A 16,225-nucleotide genomic window follows, 5' to 3' on the forward strand; every position below is an offset into this window, starting at 1 on the left:
CTCCTGCAAAGATGATAACAATAACAACGGCATCCTCTTCAGGTGAATCTGAACAGTCAAGTTTGAGAACTACTGGGCTTGGATCACCCCTAATACATGCTTTTCAACTAAACTGTAAACTCCTTAAAGGTCAAAACTGTATTTTATTAATCTGAAGTGCTTAGGATAGTGTTGACTAGTGCCCAACAATCAACAAATGTTTACTGAATTGGGTTTCATTTTATATGCTAATATGGTCCGCAGTTTCTGTCTCTTTGATACTTTCAGGGACTTCTAAATACGGAAGACTTTCACACAGTAAGAACTGTCTGGCAATTAAGATTAGAGCAGGTAAAGAATGAACTAAACTAAGGTTGCCCAAAAGGTACTGAAATTTCTTCATGGGGTTAGAAGTAACAGAGTCAGAAAACCATATAGGTAAGCATATCATTTTAAAAGGAATTGTCAAGCACAATGACAGAACTATGAATAGGGTGGTTCTGTTGGAGCAGAAAACTGGGCAGAATTATGACTATAATGCTTTATAATCGTAAGGTGCTTTACAATTTATAAATTGCATTCACTTACATGCTCTCACTTATCCTTACAAAACCCTAAGTCAAATATTACAACCTCATTTGTAAAAAATTCATAAGACAAGATGCTGAGAGGTCAAAAACTAGAATTTCAGAGTTGCGAATAACCTCTATATTAGTGTCCCCCATTTACACACCACTTTTATTATTTTTGCCATATCTGACTACCACCCACAACTGTTGTTTATCTAATATTTTTCATTAGTTTGCAAACTTTGACATTTCTTTAGTTGTCCTAAGAAATATCTTTGAAATCACGGGTCTGTGTTTCATTATTTTCTAATAAACATTAATTAAAATAAATGCGAAAAGAAAATCCTTGGTAGCCTTACTTAAAACATCTGGATAAACAGCCCTTCAGTTTCTGCTTGCATATCTGCAGTAACCTTAGGCAAGTTACTTAATTTCTCCGTACCTCAGATTCCTCATCTTTAAAATGGGGATAATAGTACCAACTCCATATGACGCATTCATACCATTAAATTAAAAAAAAAAAAGACTGTCATTCATACCATTAAATTAAAAAAAAAAGACTCATTCATACCATTAAAAAAAAAAAAAAGCTTGTGTGGATAAATGAGATACCAAACGTAAAGCTATTAGGAGAGTTTTTGACAGGTAGTAAGCTCTCAGTAAATGTTAGCTATTGTTAATTGTTAGCTCTGGGTCTCTTTTTTTTTTTTTTTTCTGGTATTCTCATAACTGGAAAGTTCTTTCTTAAATTGAGCCCCAAACCACTCCCCTATTGCTTTCCCCAGTTTAGCTAAACTGCTAAAAGTTGAAAAGAGGACATTAAAGTGACATGTGTACTTATTGTTATATTTTCCATCTTGACTTGCCTTAGATTACACAGGTGGTAAAATGATAGGTGGGGATTAAATCCTTTGGTTTTAGTTTTCTGCTCTGGATGCCAATACTGAGGAAGAACAGCCCTAACCTGGACAGCCGCCATTGGACAACTTGGACCACTCTTTTCCTCAGGCCAAGCCCTGTGCCACCTGGGGAGTGCCAAGTTCTCAGGTCACCTCTTTGGAGCCGTCCCGTCCTTGGCGTTGCAGTCCCTTCGCGTGAGTCTGTCGTCCTCTCACTCCGCCCCTCAAGACCAGGTGGGGTTTCCTCCACCACACTCCTGGGGGGGTGGTCATGTCAGCCTGGTTTATATACTGTCTTCTCAGCGTTTGTTCCTGTTGCTCAATGTCTGGTCACCTATGAGTTAGGTTTTCGCCTCGCCGGAGCAGCTACCGAGAGCAAGTACCTCTTTAAAGACCGGCGACCGCCGTGCTCTCTCAGAGCGAGATTTGTGGGCTTAACCGACGCGTCAGCTGCTTTCCTTGCCGGGAAATGTAGTACCTGGGCCGTCCTCTCGCCTCCATTGCAGGTGCCGACGGCAGCCGGGGGACTACAATTCCCAGCATGGTCAGGGAAAGGAAGGGAAACCCAGCTCGGCAGCGCCACGTGACCACTCACTATGGCTTCCCTGTGTCGGTACCGGCTGTCTGGTAGTTCTGTGTGATTTGTTAGTTCTCTGCAGCAAGGTGCCCCCTCACGAATTCGACATGCAAAGAATCAAATCTCTTATGACCCGGCAGGTAAGTCGCAGAGGCTGAAGCAAAGGTCTCCTTCATTTCTCCTGGGATAGGAGCCAAGATGTTCTGTCCCTGGGCCGCAGGCAGGCAGATAACCAAATTAAAGGTTGTGGCAGGTGTCAGGGGCACCATAAAGCTCGAGCACACCCTGGAAAACTCATCTAAGCCGCCAGGTTCGGAGCCCTGCTCAGGTGGATCCCGGTGACCCAGAAACATTCCTTTAGATGAGGTCAGTGAGGAAGTCGGAGGCTACATTTGTTCGTCCTTTTCTCCCTTTTGCCAGCTTTCCAGTGATAGCCCTAACTACCCTGCAGGGTTCCCTTTATCCAAGCTGCCCATCGTCTGTGAGGGTGGCCTGGGTAGGGAAGTGAGGTCTGTGCAATAGAGATGACTAGAAAGAGTGAAAAAAGCAGATAATTTGAAGACAGAATTGATAGCTTTATGACTTTGGGCAAGTCCCTAAATCTAGTAGCTTTAAGTTTCCGGATGTGAAAATGGGAATAATAATTATTTTTGTTCATCGTGTCTCACAGTTCTGTTATCGGAGTCATCAGTAAGTTAGTGTATGTGAAATGATACTTTAAAAAAATCATTGTCGTGGCAAAATAATGGTCTTTTATTTTTTGCCAGAATGCTAATTCATGAATAAAAACTTTGGCTGTTTTCTGTCTCATCTCATAAATATTAGGGACTTCCTAATAATGTGTCAGCTTCCTTCAAATCAGAAGTGGCAGAAACTTACTTTTATGTACTTATTGATTATGGTTTGGTTTTAGATACCTTTATTTATTTCAACTCTAATATTTTACTAGAATTGGCCATTCTTTATTGTTTTTATATGAGAGAAGGGTAATTTAGATTAAAGTTTTAAATCAGTGTGGTTTTGAGAACTTTGGAGAATGTGGAGGATGATCATTTAGTGAAAGGTTCATTTGTGAATTTTTTTGTTGTTGATTAAAAAAAGACTACAAATGCCAAATTAAATTCTTATTTGATAGTTTAGAATTTGAGAGATAGCTGAATAGATTACAAATTGTAGATCTCTGGTGAAGAATACATGAATCCTATGTGTTTATTTTACTTCTGTCAAATTATATTGTTAATGTCATGAAAATAAAATTTAGAAGTTCTGTGAATAATAAAAGATTTAATTAAGTGTGTGATAACAGTTGGCAGTCCCTCACATTTGTTGAGTCCTGGTTTTATGCTTCATAACACTTCTTTTTTGAGAATGGGTTTGAGTCCTGCTCCATCCTGTAGTAGCTGTGTGACCTTGAGCAACTTACCTAACTTTTTTGAGCATCTGTTTTCACATCTTTAAAATAGGAATGATAACATGTATCACATGGGGCTTTCCTAGTGGTGATGTGTATATGATATGATCAAGGTAAAGAGATAAAGGAGTTACCACAGTTCCTGGGCCTTATCAAAGAAGTGCATGATCACAGAGATCATCTCAGTGATTGAATTGATGGTTGGAAAGCGGGAATACTGGAAGCCGGCAGTAATTCAAACAGTAGTTGATTTCAGGCTGACTTTGGTATCCGTTTGATTTAAAAAAAAAAAATAAATTTAGTTATTTATTTATTTTTGGCTGCGTTGGGTCTTCGTTGCTGCACACGGGCTTTCTCTAGTTGCGGTGAGTGGGGGCTACTCTTCGTTGCGGTGCTCAGGCTTCTCATTGTGATGGCTTCTCTTGTTTCACAGCACGGGCTCTAGGTGCGCAGGCTTCAGTAGTTGTGGCACGTGGGCTCAGTACTTGTGGCTTGCGGGCTCTAGAATGCAGGCTCAGTAGTTGTGGCGCACGGGCTTAGTTGCTCTGCGGCATGTGGGATCTTCCCAGACCAGGGTTTGAACCCTTGTCCCCTGCATTGGCAGGCGGATTCTTAACCACTGCACCATCAGGGAAGTCCCCCATTTGATTTTTAAAACAATATACAGTTTTGTACATTATACCACTAATACCCCTAAACTGCCTCTGGGATGCTGAATTTGGACTTTTGTGCCTCAGCTAGGTTTGCTGCTCTCTCCTGTTGCTTGCTGGCAGTTCAGCACAGTTGATATTGTCATCATTGTATAGCAACTTTGATTGGTTTGTTTTCTTTTTTTTCAAATAAATTTATTTATTTTATTTTTGGCTGCATTGGGTCTTCATTGCTGTGCACGGGCTTTCTCTAGTTGCGGTGAGCGGGGGCTACTCTTCGTTGTGGAGCACGGGCTCTAGGCACGCGGGCTTCAGTAGTTGCAGCACGTGGGCTCAGTAGTTGTGAGTCGCGGGCTGTAGAGTGCAGGCTCAGTAGTTGTGGCACACGGACTTAGTTGCTCCATGGCATGTGGGATCTTCCCAGACCAGGGCTCGAACCTGTGTCCCCTGCATTGGCAGGCGGATTCTCGTCCACTGTGCCACCAGGGAAGTCCCGGTTGGTTTGTTTTCTAACCCTATTTTGTAATAGTGAGTGGGAGAGAAAAATACAGAAGTCCAGATACCAGTGATAATAAGTTTATGTCTCTTAAATGTAGTGAAATTGTTCTGAAAATGAACTCTTCAGCCTCAGTCAGTTGTTTATTGGATTGAGCAGGTAAAATCTGTGCTTAGTTGGGATGGAAAAAAAGAAAAACAAAACTAAAGAGCACATACAAAAAGCTGGAACTACACTGTAAAAGGTGAGGTAAAATTCAGAGTTTCACACATATTTTAAAAATCATCCTAATTATGTTTGTTTATGTCTTGACTTCCACATGTTTAATCATTATTAATACACATTTCATGAATCTACGAGGTAGGAAAGTAGGGTGCTGCCTAGAGTTACACTGGGGATTTTATTTGTACTGTTTGTTGTCAGGTTAAAGGTAGTAGTATTACAAATAAATATACATAAAGATGTTTCTTTTTTGTGAGGCTAAAGAATATGCTGATAATATATTGTTGTTGATGTGGAGAGATGTGAAATTAAGGTCTATGAAACTTAGAGTTTTTGGAATTTCAGCTCTCCAAGGATCTTGGTTTGGAGGAGAGTGTAGAGCAGGCTTTGTTAGCGCTCTTTATTTAGATGAACTCTTTTGTTCTGCTTTCTCCATTATGCTGGGCTCTGTTCTTTCAGTTCATTCAACAAATGATTACTTAACACTATGTGCCAGGCACCATTCTAAGTTTGGGGGATGCAGCAGTTAACAAAACAAAGTGCTAAGGCAGATGTGGTGATACATGCTTTGGAGGAATAGAGGATAGGGAATCCTGGGAGTTATTGGCAATTTGGGGTAATTTATAATTTTAGATAGGGTGGCCATGGAAGGCCTCACTGAGAAGGTGACATTTGAGTAAAAACCTGAAGGAGGTGAGGGAGTAAGCTCTGAGGATGTCTGGGAAGGAGCATTCTGGGTGGAAGGAAAAGCAGATGCAGAAGCCTTGAGGCAGAAGCCTTGAGGCAGGAGCATGTTTGAGGAGCAGCAAAGGGCATTGTGGGTGGAGTGAAGTGAGTGAGGAGAGAAGTAGTAGGAGATGAGGTCAGAGAGCTGAGGGCAGGAAGCCTGATCACATAGACCCTCATCCTCACCTCATCTCCTCTACTTTTCTCCTCACTTATAGCAAGGCCAGGGAGACCAATAAGGATGCTAATGCAATAATCCATGTGAGATACGGTATGGGCCTCACCCAGGGTGCTAAGTGGTGGACGTGTTGAGAAGAGGTCAGATCGTGGATGTATCGTAAATGTGGAGTTGACAGGATTTCTTAATAGATTGGATTTGGGCTGTGAGAGAAAGAGAAGCTTCAAGGTTTACTCCAAATGGTTTGGCCCCAGCAATTAGAAGAATGGAATTGCCATTTAATGAGGTGGGCAAGACTGAGAGAGGAACAGATTGAAGGAAGGGAGAAAGTTTTAAGACTTGTTCATTTCAAAGCCTCTTGGATATTTGGAGAAAGAAAATAAGCAGTTGGCTAGAAGAGCCTGAATTTCTGAGGAGAAATTCAGGGTATAGATAAAAAATTTAGGAGTTATGAGAATAAAGAGGGCATACAAGTTGGCTAAGATCACCAGTGGAGTGCTTGTAGAAATAAAACGAGTCCACAGTTGGACCTTTTGAGGATTCAGTGTTTCAAGGTCGGGAGAAGAGGTGGATCTGGGAAGGCGGATTGAGAAGGAGCAGCCAGGGAGGTGAGCAGTCTGCCGCAACCTGAAGAGCACCTGTCCTTTAGCAGATGCTCAATAAATATTTGTTGGATAGAGAACATCCAAATCGAGTGGGTCCTGGAAGCCACGTAAAGAATTTAAAAGAAGAGGGAGTGATCAGCTGTCTTAAATGCTACAAATGGGCCGTGGAAGGTGAGAATAAGAATGAGCCTTTGGACTGAGCAGCAATAAGGTCATCGGTGACCTGACAACAGTGCTTCTGTGAAGTGGTGAGGAGGAAAACCTGATTAGGGTGGGTTTGAGAGAAACTGAGGGCTGCGTATAAACACTCTGTTGAGTTTTGCTGAAACTTTTTCTGAAAAGAAAAGGAATCACAAATCATCTCACAGGCTCCTTTTGATCATTGGGATGTAAGTTGCTGGTCTCATAAATGGAAATTGAGTATTCATGTAGACAAAACAGAAGTAGTCTGAAGTGTAATCTGATTTGGACAAAGAAATAAAATTGCAGAGACAGGTATTATTTATGATGGATTTTATATAAATTTAAACTGGGGAAATTATGAAAACAAAAATCAAATACAAAAGAAAATCAAATAATGGTTAATGATTATAGTGAAAGTTTTAATTTAATAAAGGCAGAGTACTGTACTTATAACCATGACTTCCTGCTTTAAAGAGGCAAAGATAAAATAAAAATGCTGACTTCATATTTGTTAGTAGAAATTTATAAAATTGCTAATCAAAGGGTTGAAGATCTATAATCCTAAAATACAGGTGAGTCATATTGTGCTTTGAGACATTTACGTAATTCTTTATTTCTGTTTTGATAAGGTAAAAAAAAAGCATTTCTCTGTGATATTCAGAATAATGGTCAACACTTAAAGAGTGCTTACCATGTATAAGACACCATTTTTGGCCTCTCATATATGTTATCTCCTTTATCCCTTATAACAGCCCGTGAGTTACTGTCACCATCGTTAGAGAATGATGACAGGCAGGTTGTCTGCAGAAGCCATTCTGTGAATCCCCTGCTTCCTAACATGTACATAGGGTTTCCAATTTTTTTTTTTTAAATTAGGGTTATCATACTAAGTAAACGGTTTTTGGGGTCTTAAGGTTTACTCCTTTATTTACTTACTTATTTATTTATTTTTTGGGCTGTGTTGGGTCTTCGTTTCTGTGCGAGGGCTTTCTCTAGTTGCGGCGAGCGGGGGCCACTCTTCATCGCGGTGTGCGGGCCTCTCACTATCGCGGCCTCTCTTATTGCGGAGCACAGGCTGCAGACGCGCAGGCTCAGTAATTGTGGCTCACGGGCCTAGTCGCTCCGCGGCATGTGGGACCCTCCCAAACCAGGGCTCGAACCCGCGTCCCCTGCAACGGCAGGCAGACTCCCAACCACTGCGCCACCAGGGAAGCCCGGGTTTCCAATTTTTATTACTTTTATTTTGTACATTTGGTGGGAAGTTGTCATGTATTAGTAGCAAATTATCATGTGTGGTAACTAATTGGGAGGCAAGGCCTTTTTCTAGATATTGGTATATACCACTTGTTTACTTGTTTTAGGCATTGGTTTCTTTACTGAGTAACTCTGGGGAAAGAGAAAATTACACCTGATATATTCCTTCAAGAATTTATTAGAGTGGTTAAACAAATCTATACTTTTTAAAATGTTTGTTTAAAAGTCATGACAATTATTTTTTTAAAAGGTATTTTAGGGGTGGTCGTGATTTTGAATCAAATTATGAAGCTTTACTCTCATGTATGTGTATACGTTTGAATGTATATAAGCGTGTGTATATAATGTATAGAGATGTTTAATTGCATAACCCAACCTTGCCTTCTTTACCACTTTTGGTGCTATGCCCTTGTGATGACTCTTGGTGAGAAATTGGGACAAGGAAGAACAAACACACAAGAGTAGTTTCGTACTTTTATTTTCTCACTCATTGTAAGACTTTTAGCCTCAGTATGCTTTTCTTATTCCTGCAGACTTCCCTAGAAACTTCATTTTAAAGTCAGTTGCATATTCCCATGGGAACGATGGCCTAATTAGTTAGAGATTGGAGCCTAAGACTCCAAATAATTTACTAATTTCTTTGGTGCTTACTCTGTTCCTGGAACTGTGCTAGCCCCTGGGCTATAAAGGCAAATAGAGGACTTGGTCTTTCCCTTCTCTTGGGTCTGAGAGAGATATATATTTAATATTTAAAACTTCACTACTTTGGCAGAGGTGTTGGGAAATGTCTAGTGGGGTTTCTAAAACATTAGAGATTATAATAGTCATCCAGGTTGCTTGTTAAAATGCAACTCCTGGTCCTAATCTAGAAATACCTATTTATTAGCTCTGTGGTGGGACCTAGAAGTTTTATGTGGAAGTTTTATGTTTAAAAACTTCCCTGGGTAATGTTGATGGAGATGATCCATGAGCATTACTGAGAAATAGTGTTTCTTTGAAACATAAGATTTAGGAAAACTTCATAGAGGAGTTCTGAAAGTGGAGTATTGGTTTGGTTTCTTTAGAGGGTGGGGTGTGTGTGTGTGTGTGAGAGAGTGTGTGTGTGTGTGTGTGTGAGAGAGAGAGAGAGAGAGAGTATGAGAGAGGGAGAGAGAGACAAAGAAAGCTGCGGGGGTGGTATTCTGGGGATAATGGAAGATTGGGGATGAGGTAGAGCACCTTGTCATAAAAAATTGTAGCTATGACTGGTGGTATTTTATAATAGGGAAGAGAAAATACACACCTCTGCAATTTAAAAATGAGCAAGTTCTACTCTAAGACTCAAATGATCAACCTAAACATAACATATATTTTGGTTACCAAGGACACCAAAGAGCCAATATAGAGTATCTGAAGGACAGAAACTTGACAGTAGCGTAAATCTCTCCTCAAGTTCATGTACCAGCTAATTTTGCTTATAGACTAATATTACAGGGAATTTAGGTGTCTGCTTTGAATAGACTATGTTAAAAAGAGGCTTTTAAAGAAAATTTAAATGGCTGACTTCTTTCTGTCTTGATAACTTTCCCTGGTACAAATGAGACTTTCACAATCCCTCATTTGATGTGAATATAGAAAGTACCAGGTACTTTCTATAAAGAGCTAAAGCAGTGAGATGTGAGATTTAAGTCTCAATTATGTAGTACAAATTGGGTGCATTGGTGAGAAATGATAAAATCTAGGGATTACTTATGTATTAACTAAGCAATTATCATTATTTAAAAATCTTTGGTTAGCTCAGTCAGTTGGTATATTATATCTGTGGGTCATAATGCTTGGACCTTTTTAACACGTGCATTTGGTCATGATTAATAGATAAGTGCTTTTATAGAATGCTTTTTGTCACCCAAGTTTCTTTTTGTTGTTTTTGAATCATGGTTAAGTTAGACTTCAACTGTTAGGTATAAAGGTGCCATATAGTAATTTTATTTTAAATTTCCGAAAGTACATCTTTACTTAATTTAATAATAGTATAGTACTATATGTGTTGTGACAATTGTTTTTAGAAACGTATGTTCTATCTATTTTAAAGCAGGAAAATTTCTGTTTTTAAAATGGTGATTTCTATTTCAATAAGTATATTCTATCATGTTACAGTTCTGCAGCACAATTAAAATTCCTTTTATGTTATTTTTTTTTTTAAGGGTCTGAAAAGTCCCCCAGAGAGCCTCAGTGATGTGGGTGCCATTGAGAGTCTCCGGGTCCCTGGAAAGGTATTGATCTACATGAATGAGCGCGACTTTTCACTTCCTTAAGAAAATATTGTTGCCTTTGGATAATTGATTCACAGAAGCTTTTCCTTCCCACAGGCAGATGGTTGTTATGATGAGCTAGGTAAACTTTTATAATGCAGTAGGCTTGGGGCTTGTTTTTGCTTTCATTACTCATTGGGATGCAGTATGATTCATTATAGTGAAGCAGAAAATGGGAAATTGATAAATTTAGAGTTTATTATTGTATCAAATTCTTTGCCTCAAAGCAGTTATATATCTATAAATGAAACTTATTGATTCATCTGCTGTAATTTGGATAAATAAAATGAAATGGCTTACTTTTTGTGCTGTAACACTGAGCCAAAAATCGTAGTAAATTATGTTTTTGTTATGGAGCAGAGATTTTTTTTTTTATTTTATAAATTTATTTATTTATTTTTGGCTGCATTGGGTCTTTGTTGCTGCGTGTGGGCTTTCTCTAGTTGCAGCAAGCGGGGGCTACTCTTTGTTGCGGTGCACGGGCTTCTCATTAAGGTGGCTTCTCTTGTTGCGGAGCATGAGCTCTAGGTGCGTGGGTTTCAGTAGTTGTGGCACGGGCTCAGTAGTTGTGGCTCGCGGGCTCTAGAGCGCAGACTCAGTAGTTGTGGTGCACGGGCTTAGTTGCTCCGTGGCATGTGGGATCTTCCTGGACCAGGGCTCAAACCCGTGTCCCCTGCATTGGCAGGTGGCTTCTTAACCACTGCGCCACCAGGGAAGTCCCTGGAGCAGAGATTTTTGAGTAAGTAGCTAAAGCACAGCTTACGCTAAATTGTAGATATCTTGGATTTTAATCCCCTGATATTCATGTGAACTTCGCAGTCTACAAATAGGTGTCATTTGAAGGCTAGCTGGCTTCCCCTCAGGAGAAATATTAGCCATTGTTAAATAAATAAATCCCTGCTGTCTCACTCTCCGGGGCCTCGCCACTCACAGCTGCCTCTGTGCATAGCAGCTCTATCGTGGATCAAAGCCTGTTTTGAATGTCTGCTCTTGTGATTTTCAATTTGAGGATCATATTTGAAACTACTGTTTGTTTCCTGTGTCTGGCAACTTAATACACAGGGCTTGTTTCTCTTGATCAGCAATCATACGGCCTCTTACCACACCTCAGTGTCAGCTGCTTAGGAGGATGATTTCCCACCTCTTTGAGGTGCCTTATCCCCTAAAGTGAATTTTGTATTTACTGCTTAGCTTTTATATTAGGTCAGATACAAATATGATAAAATTCTAACCAACGCTTTTGCATGAAATGGCTCAGAAGCTATAAAGAGGCATTTTGAATAGTTTTATATAATTTTAGAAAAGACTATTGAATGTGATAAAATTGGGAACTAAGAGATAACCATAAATCCTAATTGACAGATAATTCTCTGTATTTCTTTGACTTAAAAAAAAGATTATCAGACATTATGAACATGCCTTGAAGTAGATTGCATTAGATGTTTCAGAACCAGAGTAAAATTGATAAGTGAGCCTCTTTAAAAAATACATGAATGTATTGCATACGAACTTTCTGTTGTCTTTAAACCATGAGTCCGTGATGTTTTTCCACTAGTGGTAGGTAGAGAATTTATAATGATCTCATTACATAGTCTTCTTACTGACTCTGCACCCTCTCCCCATCAGTGATCAGCGGTGTATACTCTTTATTCTTAAAAAAAAGATTTTTTTAATTTTTATTTTTTAATTTTTAAAAAAACTTTATTTTATATTGGAGTATAGTTGATTAATGCACAGGGAATTCTACTCAATATTCTGTAATAACGTAAATGGGAAGAGAATTTGAAAAAGAATAGATACGTGTATATGTATAGCAGTGTATACTTTTAAGATGATGGGCTCTGGCTAGAGAGGCCAGCCTGGAATCACAAGGTCAGCAAGTGTAAATGGTTCAGGTGATGATTAAGCCTAGGGCAGTGGGCTGATTGAAACACACTAAGAAGCTAATTTAGTTAAACTGTAAAACAGCTAATGGTAAAATTAGCATCAATGCCCTCAGCTTAAATTTAGCCTTATACTAAGAAAGCCTTATGAGTTTTTTATGTCTATTCTCTCTGTGCTCTCTCTGGAAACATCTCAAGTACTGCAGGGTGAGCTACTCTGGGTGGTTTTGAGAAATTGAATTGCTGGGTCTGGAGAGTGGCAAAGCTCCAGTCAGCAGATTAAGTTTGATGTGGTTGAAGTTCACAGTCAGTATTGAAACTAAGAATTAAGAAGGCTCACGTTCAGAAATTCCTTACACAGCATAGCTTGGTATAACTTGAATGCTGAAACATAATGCTGTGTTTCACAACTTAGATGTTACTTTATAGTTAGGTCATACATATAAATTTAATCTTCTCTAAAAATTCTGTAACTGTTTATGGTGACAGATGTTAATTAGACTTATTGTGGTGATCATTTTGCAATATATGCAAATATCAAATGATTGTTTTGTACACCTGAAACTAATATATTGTATCTCAATTATACCTCAGTTTAAAAAAAGCATTATTTTAGCTTGGATTCCCCTGATATTCCAGTGGGAGAAGTAAAAAACAAACAAAAAATCAATTTACACTGTTTAAGTGTTCAATGTAAATACTTGTATAGAGAAGCTTTTAAACGTTAATTCATTTAATAGCTCTATCTCTCAAGTATAGGTAGAACATTTTAAAAAAGGCATCTTTCATCTTCAGGAATGGACCCATTTCTTTTTCCTGTTCTTGTCATCATATTTTTCTAAGTTGTAACAAGGAATTGAGATTTCATTGGGGTTTTCAAGAAAGAAAGTTTAGCTTGGGTGTTACATTAAAAGGTTCTTGTATAAAGGATAAGTAGGAGGGAAATATTAAGATGGAGCATATGAAATGGCTGTTTTAGATTAGAAATGGTCTAATATTGGCAAATTTCATATGGTTCGACTCATTAGGAAAAGGAGGATAGTTAAGGAGAACTGAAGAAGGGAATCAGGTGAGCTTGATAATCCAGAAAGTACTATTGATTTTTTTTTTCCTTAAGAACTATAAATTCTGAGTGGGAAGAAACCTTAGAAATCATCTGGTACAATTTCTGCATTTTAGAGATAAGATGACACTATATCTCATTTTAAGAGGAGATGTGAGTCAAATAATAATCCATATACTGGAAAATTGGAATTTTGGTGGAGAAAATAGTACAGAAAGTAACAACAACAAAAAAAAGTATTCTTTTCAGAATTTGCTGTAAGAAAGGAAATTGAGCAGATTAAAAAAATCTTAGCTTAAATAGTTCAGAGCCAAGGTCAATGGTGCCCAAACTTTGCTGCACATTAGAATTACCGGTACCCAGGTCGTACCCCAGTCCAATTAAATCACCGCCTGGGGGGTGGAGCCAGGCGTCGGTAGCGTTTAAATAGCCCCAGCTGATTCCATTGCGGAGCCATGTTTGGGAACCATCGGCCAAGCTGAGGACGCGATGAGGAGAAAGAACGGGAATACAGGAACCGTTCTAGATAAAATTTTGGAAGTTTTATGGACAATTTTTGTGGGAAAAAGTAGAATGAAGAGTTAGTGATGACCTAAAATTTCATTCCTGGGAAATGGATTCTGTTGTTTTCAAATTAATGGGATTTTCATGCAGAGGTAAGGATATAAGAAATTAATCTATATTGTATTTACTGACTAAACTTGTTGTCCATTTAAGGAAATGTATATTGTTTGAATTATGTGAAAGATTTTTAGATAATTTAATTGGTTACAGAATTATGAAGAATTAAGACCAACATTTGTTATATAATAATTGTAATAGCCACATGGTTAGTAGTTATAGAACTTATTGGGACTGTGTTTGAGAGGATTTGTTGAATCCCGATTAAAAAATAAAAATATCAGAACCTTATAAATCTATATCTTAAGTAAACTTAAGTAAACATCTTAAGTAAACTTCCCACAGTGCTTCTATAATGTTTACATATCATAAACCTGAAAAAGAGTACTAATATGAATATTGTTTATGAATTTTTACTGAAATACTGCCTTCTGATATTATTCTTTAAAGATAAGGGTTTTTTTTGGTTGGTTGTTTTTTAAGGCCTTGACTTTACTGACTTGTAAATACAAATAGGATTCAGCTACGTTTACTCTTGCATGATTGGCTTAACTATGCCTTTGATTTTCTTCATCAAAGAAAAATATAGGGTGAGGAGACAAAAGAAATAGCTGTTGCAGTCAAAACCTGAAAATATATTTGTCTAAATATAAGAAGTATTTTTGTTTGTATATGTAATTCATTCCATAAATATTTATTGAGTACCTACCTACTGTGTAGCATTTCTATTATATAACATTCTGGGAGTTTGGGCAGAGTGTTTTCTAGCTTTTAGAATACTTCTGTGAAGTAAGATAAATGGATTTGACTGACTTCTTAGAATCCGTGAAAAGAATCCTAAAACCACACTAATTACAGAGCTTTATTTTCAGAACTTTACCAAAACATGAGGAAAGTGCTGGAATAAGAGCCAAGAGAGCTAGGTTCAAGTATTGACTTAAACTTTCATCTTATTAAAGGGAAGTCATTTTAATAGCTTTGTGCCCCAGCGTGCTCATCTGTGAAAACATGTGATTAAACTAGATGATATTTAAGAGCACTTTTAGCTCTGATATTTTATACTATCTTTATTGTAATATTTGTAGGAGAGAGATGACAAAAATACAGTCAAAAGAATAAACTGATGAGTCTATTGCTGTCTGATTTAGACAGGATTAGTATTGAAAATTATGACTAGGAGACTTTTTTAGCTTTAGTGATTGGGATAAATCACTAAATTTCAATTTAGGATTATGTTTCATTTAAGACAGGTGTCTTCTGCAGGTGGTACCAAGAGGGACTCTTACCATGGATCTGCAGAATCATTTAGACTTTTTCTTAGGCATTCATGGCTAAAAATATTTAACTGTGTTCTTTTTAACCATTAATGAAATTATGCTTCTCTTGGCTTCAGATGCTTTGATATTCTTAACCCTTCTTTCGTAGCAAATCATAAAATATCATTTACACAGTGCATTTGGCAATCATTTATTGAGTGAGGCTGTTACTAAGTTTTGAAGATGCAAAGAGGTACAAGACTCTATTCCTGCCTGAACCTGAGTAGCAGAGACAAGCAAAAATAGATAATTGCAGAGGAGTATAGTAGAGGTCTATACTAAGGTATGCACAGTGGTAGCACAGCTAGGAGAGGATTAGGGGTAGGTAGATGTGAGTGCAGGGTCTTCTAGAATTGGTGATTAATTTGTTTTAGAAAGATAATTAGGGTACAGATAGATATTTGAGTGGCAATCCTAGACCAGGATACTGATTAAGAAGATAAGAGTATGAGGTTTAGGAAATGGAGAAGGGTTAAATTTGAGAGACATTTTAAAAGTAGGATTTAGGACTGAGAATTTTATTGGATGTAGAAGGTGTAGGAATTGGAAAGACTGGGGTCATTAGACACTGGGATTGAAGGTGCTGTGATGTCTTTTCTCAGAATAGATAGTATTTCTTCTTTTAAGGAGAGGGTCTGATGAGGTGTTTGAAAACTAAAAAACAAACCAGAAAACCGTAAATTAAGACTTATACACTGGACTTTTGTGTCTGTGCTTCAGCTTATGTGTCTTTTCTTCAGCTTTAGCTAGACAGGCATGTGGCAAACAGCTTGATATTTTTCACTGAAGTTGAGAAATTTTTAAAGATAGCTTTTAAAAAAATTTATATATTTGATGTCTCCAAAGCTATTATCTTTAATGTTTTCTTTTTCATAGAAATAGATTTAGGAAAATACTTGTTAAAATAGCATAACTATTGAATAAGAGAATTAAATAAAAATATTTGGCAGAGTATCAAATATGAAAGTTTTGCTTTCCAGTTTTGTGATTTTTAGTATGTGTTAGTAATTCAGTACATTTCCATGAATAAAATCAGTTTTCCTTCAAGATCTGTTTCTTTAAAAACAAATATGTGTATATTTGGAATGTTGTTATTTTGAAGAAAGGATTAAAATACATTATTTTTATCACTTAAGCATAAAGCTGGATTAAAATAATGCCACTTTAATAAACTTTTATAAAAATCTTCTGTAAATCATTTTGCTGAAACCTCCTTTCAAATTGTAACCCTAGTAATATTCCACTAGATGGCACTGAGAGCCTGAAGAAAAACAGGGTTGGCTTGAAAAGTTCTGTTTTATT

At 37.7% G+C, this 16,225-nt stretch overlaps 2 protein-coding genes across 6 annotated transcripts in view; one reads left to right on the forward strand and one right to left on the reverse strand.

The window, feature by feature from the left end:
* HEPACAM2 (HEPACAM family member 2) overlaps positions 1–1,839 on the reverse strand; it is a 53,280-nt gene extending 51,441 nt beyond the window's left edge. Inside the window, exon 1 of one of the 4 annotated variants that reach the window (XM_059933846.1) lies at positions 1,601–1,839. The gene's annotated coding sequence lies outside the window, so the exon portion shown is untranslated. The other 3 variants (XM_059933850.1, XM_059933847.1, XM_059933849.1) reach the window with 3 other exon arrangements.
* Positions 1,840–2,042: 203 nt separating this feature from the next.
* Positions 2,043–16,225, forward strand: part of VPS50 (VPS50 subunit of EARP/GARPII complex) — a 128,532-nt gene continuing 114,349 nt past the window's right edge. For both annotated transcript variants that reach the window (XM_059933852.1, XM_059933853.1), the window contains exons 1-2: positions 2,043–2,164; positions 9,933–10,001. In XM_059933852.1, coding sequence (XP_059789835.1) covers positions 2,132–2,164; positions 9,933–10,001 — 102 coding nt within the window. In that variant the 5' untranslated portion in view covers positions 2,043–2,131. The remainder of the gene's footprint in view (positions 2,165–9,932; positions 10,002–16,225) is intronic.

This window comes from Balaenoptera ricei, chromosome 9 (assembly GCF_028023285.1).
Source record: "Balaenoptera ricei isolate mBalRic1 chromosome 9, mBalRic1.hap2, whole genome shotgun sequence".
In the NCBI taxonomy this organism is placed as follows: domain Eukaryota; kingdom Metazoa; phylum Chordata; class Mammalia; order Artiodactyla; family Balaenopteridae; genus Balaenoptera; species Balaenoptera ricei.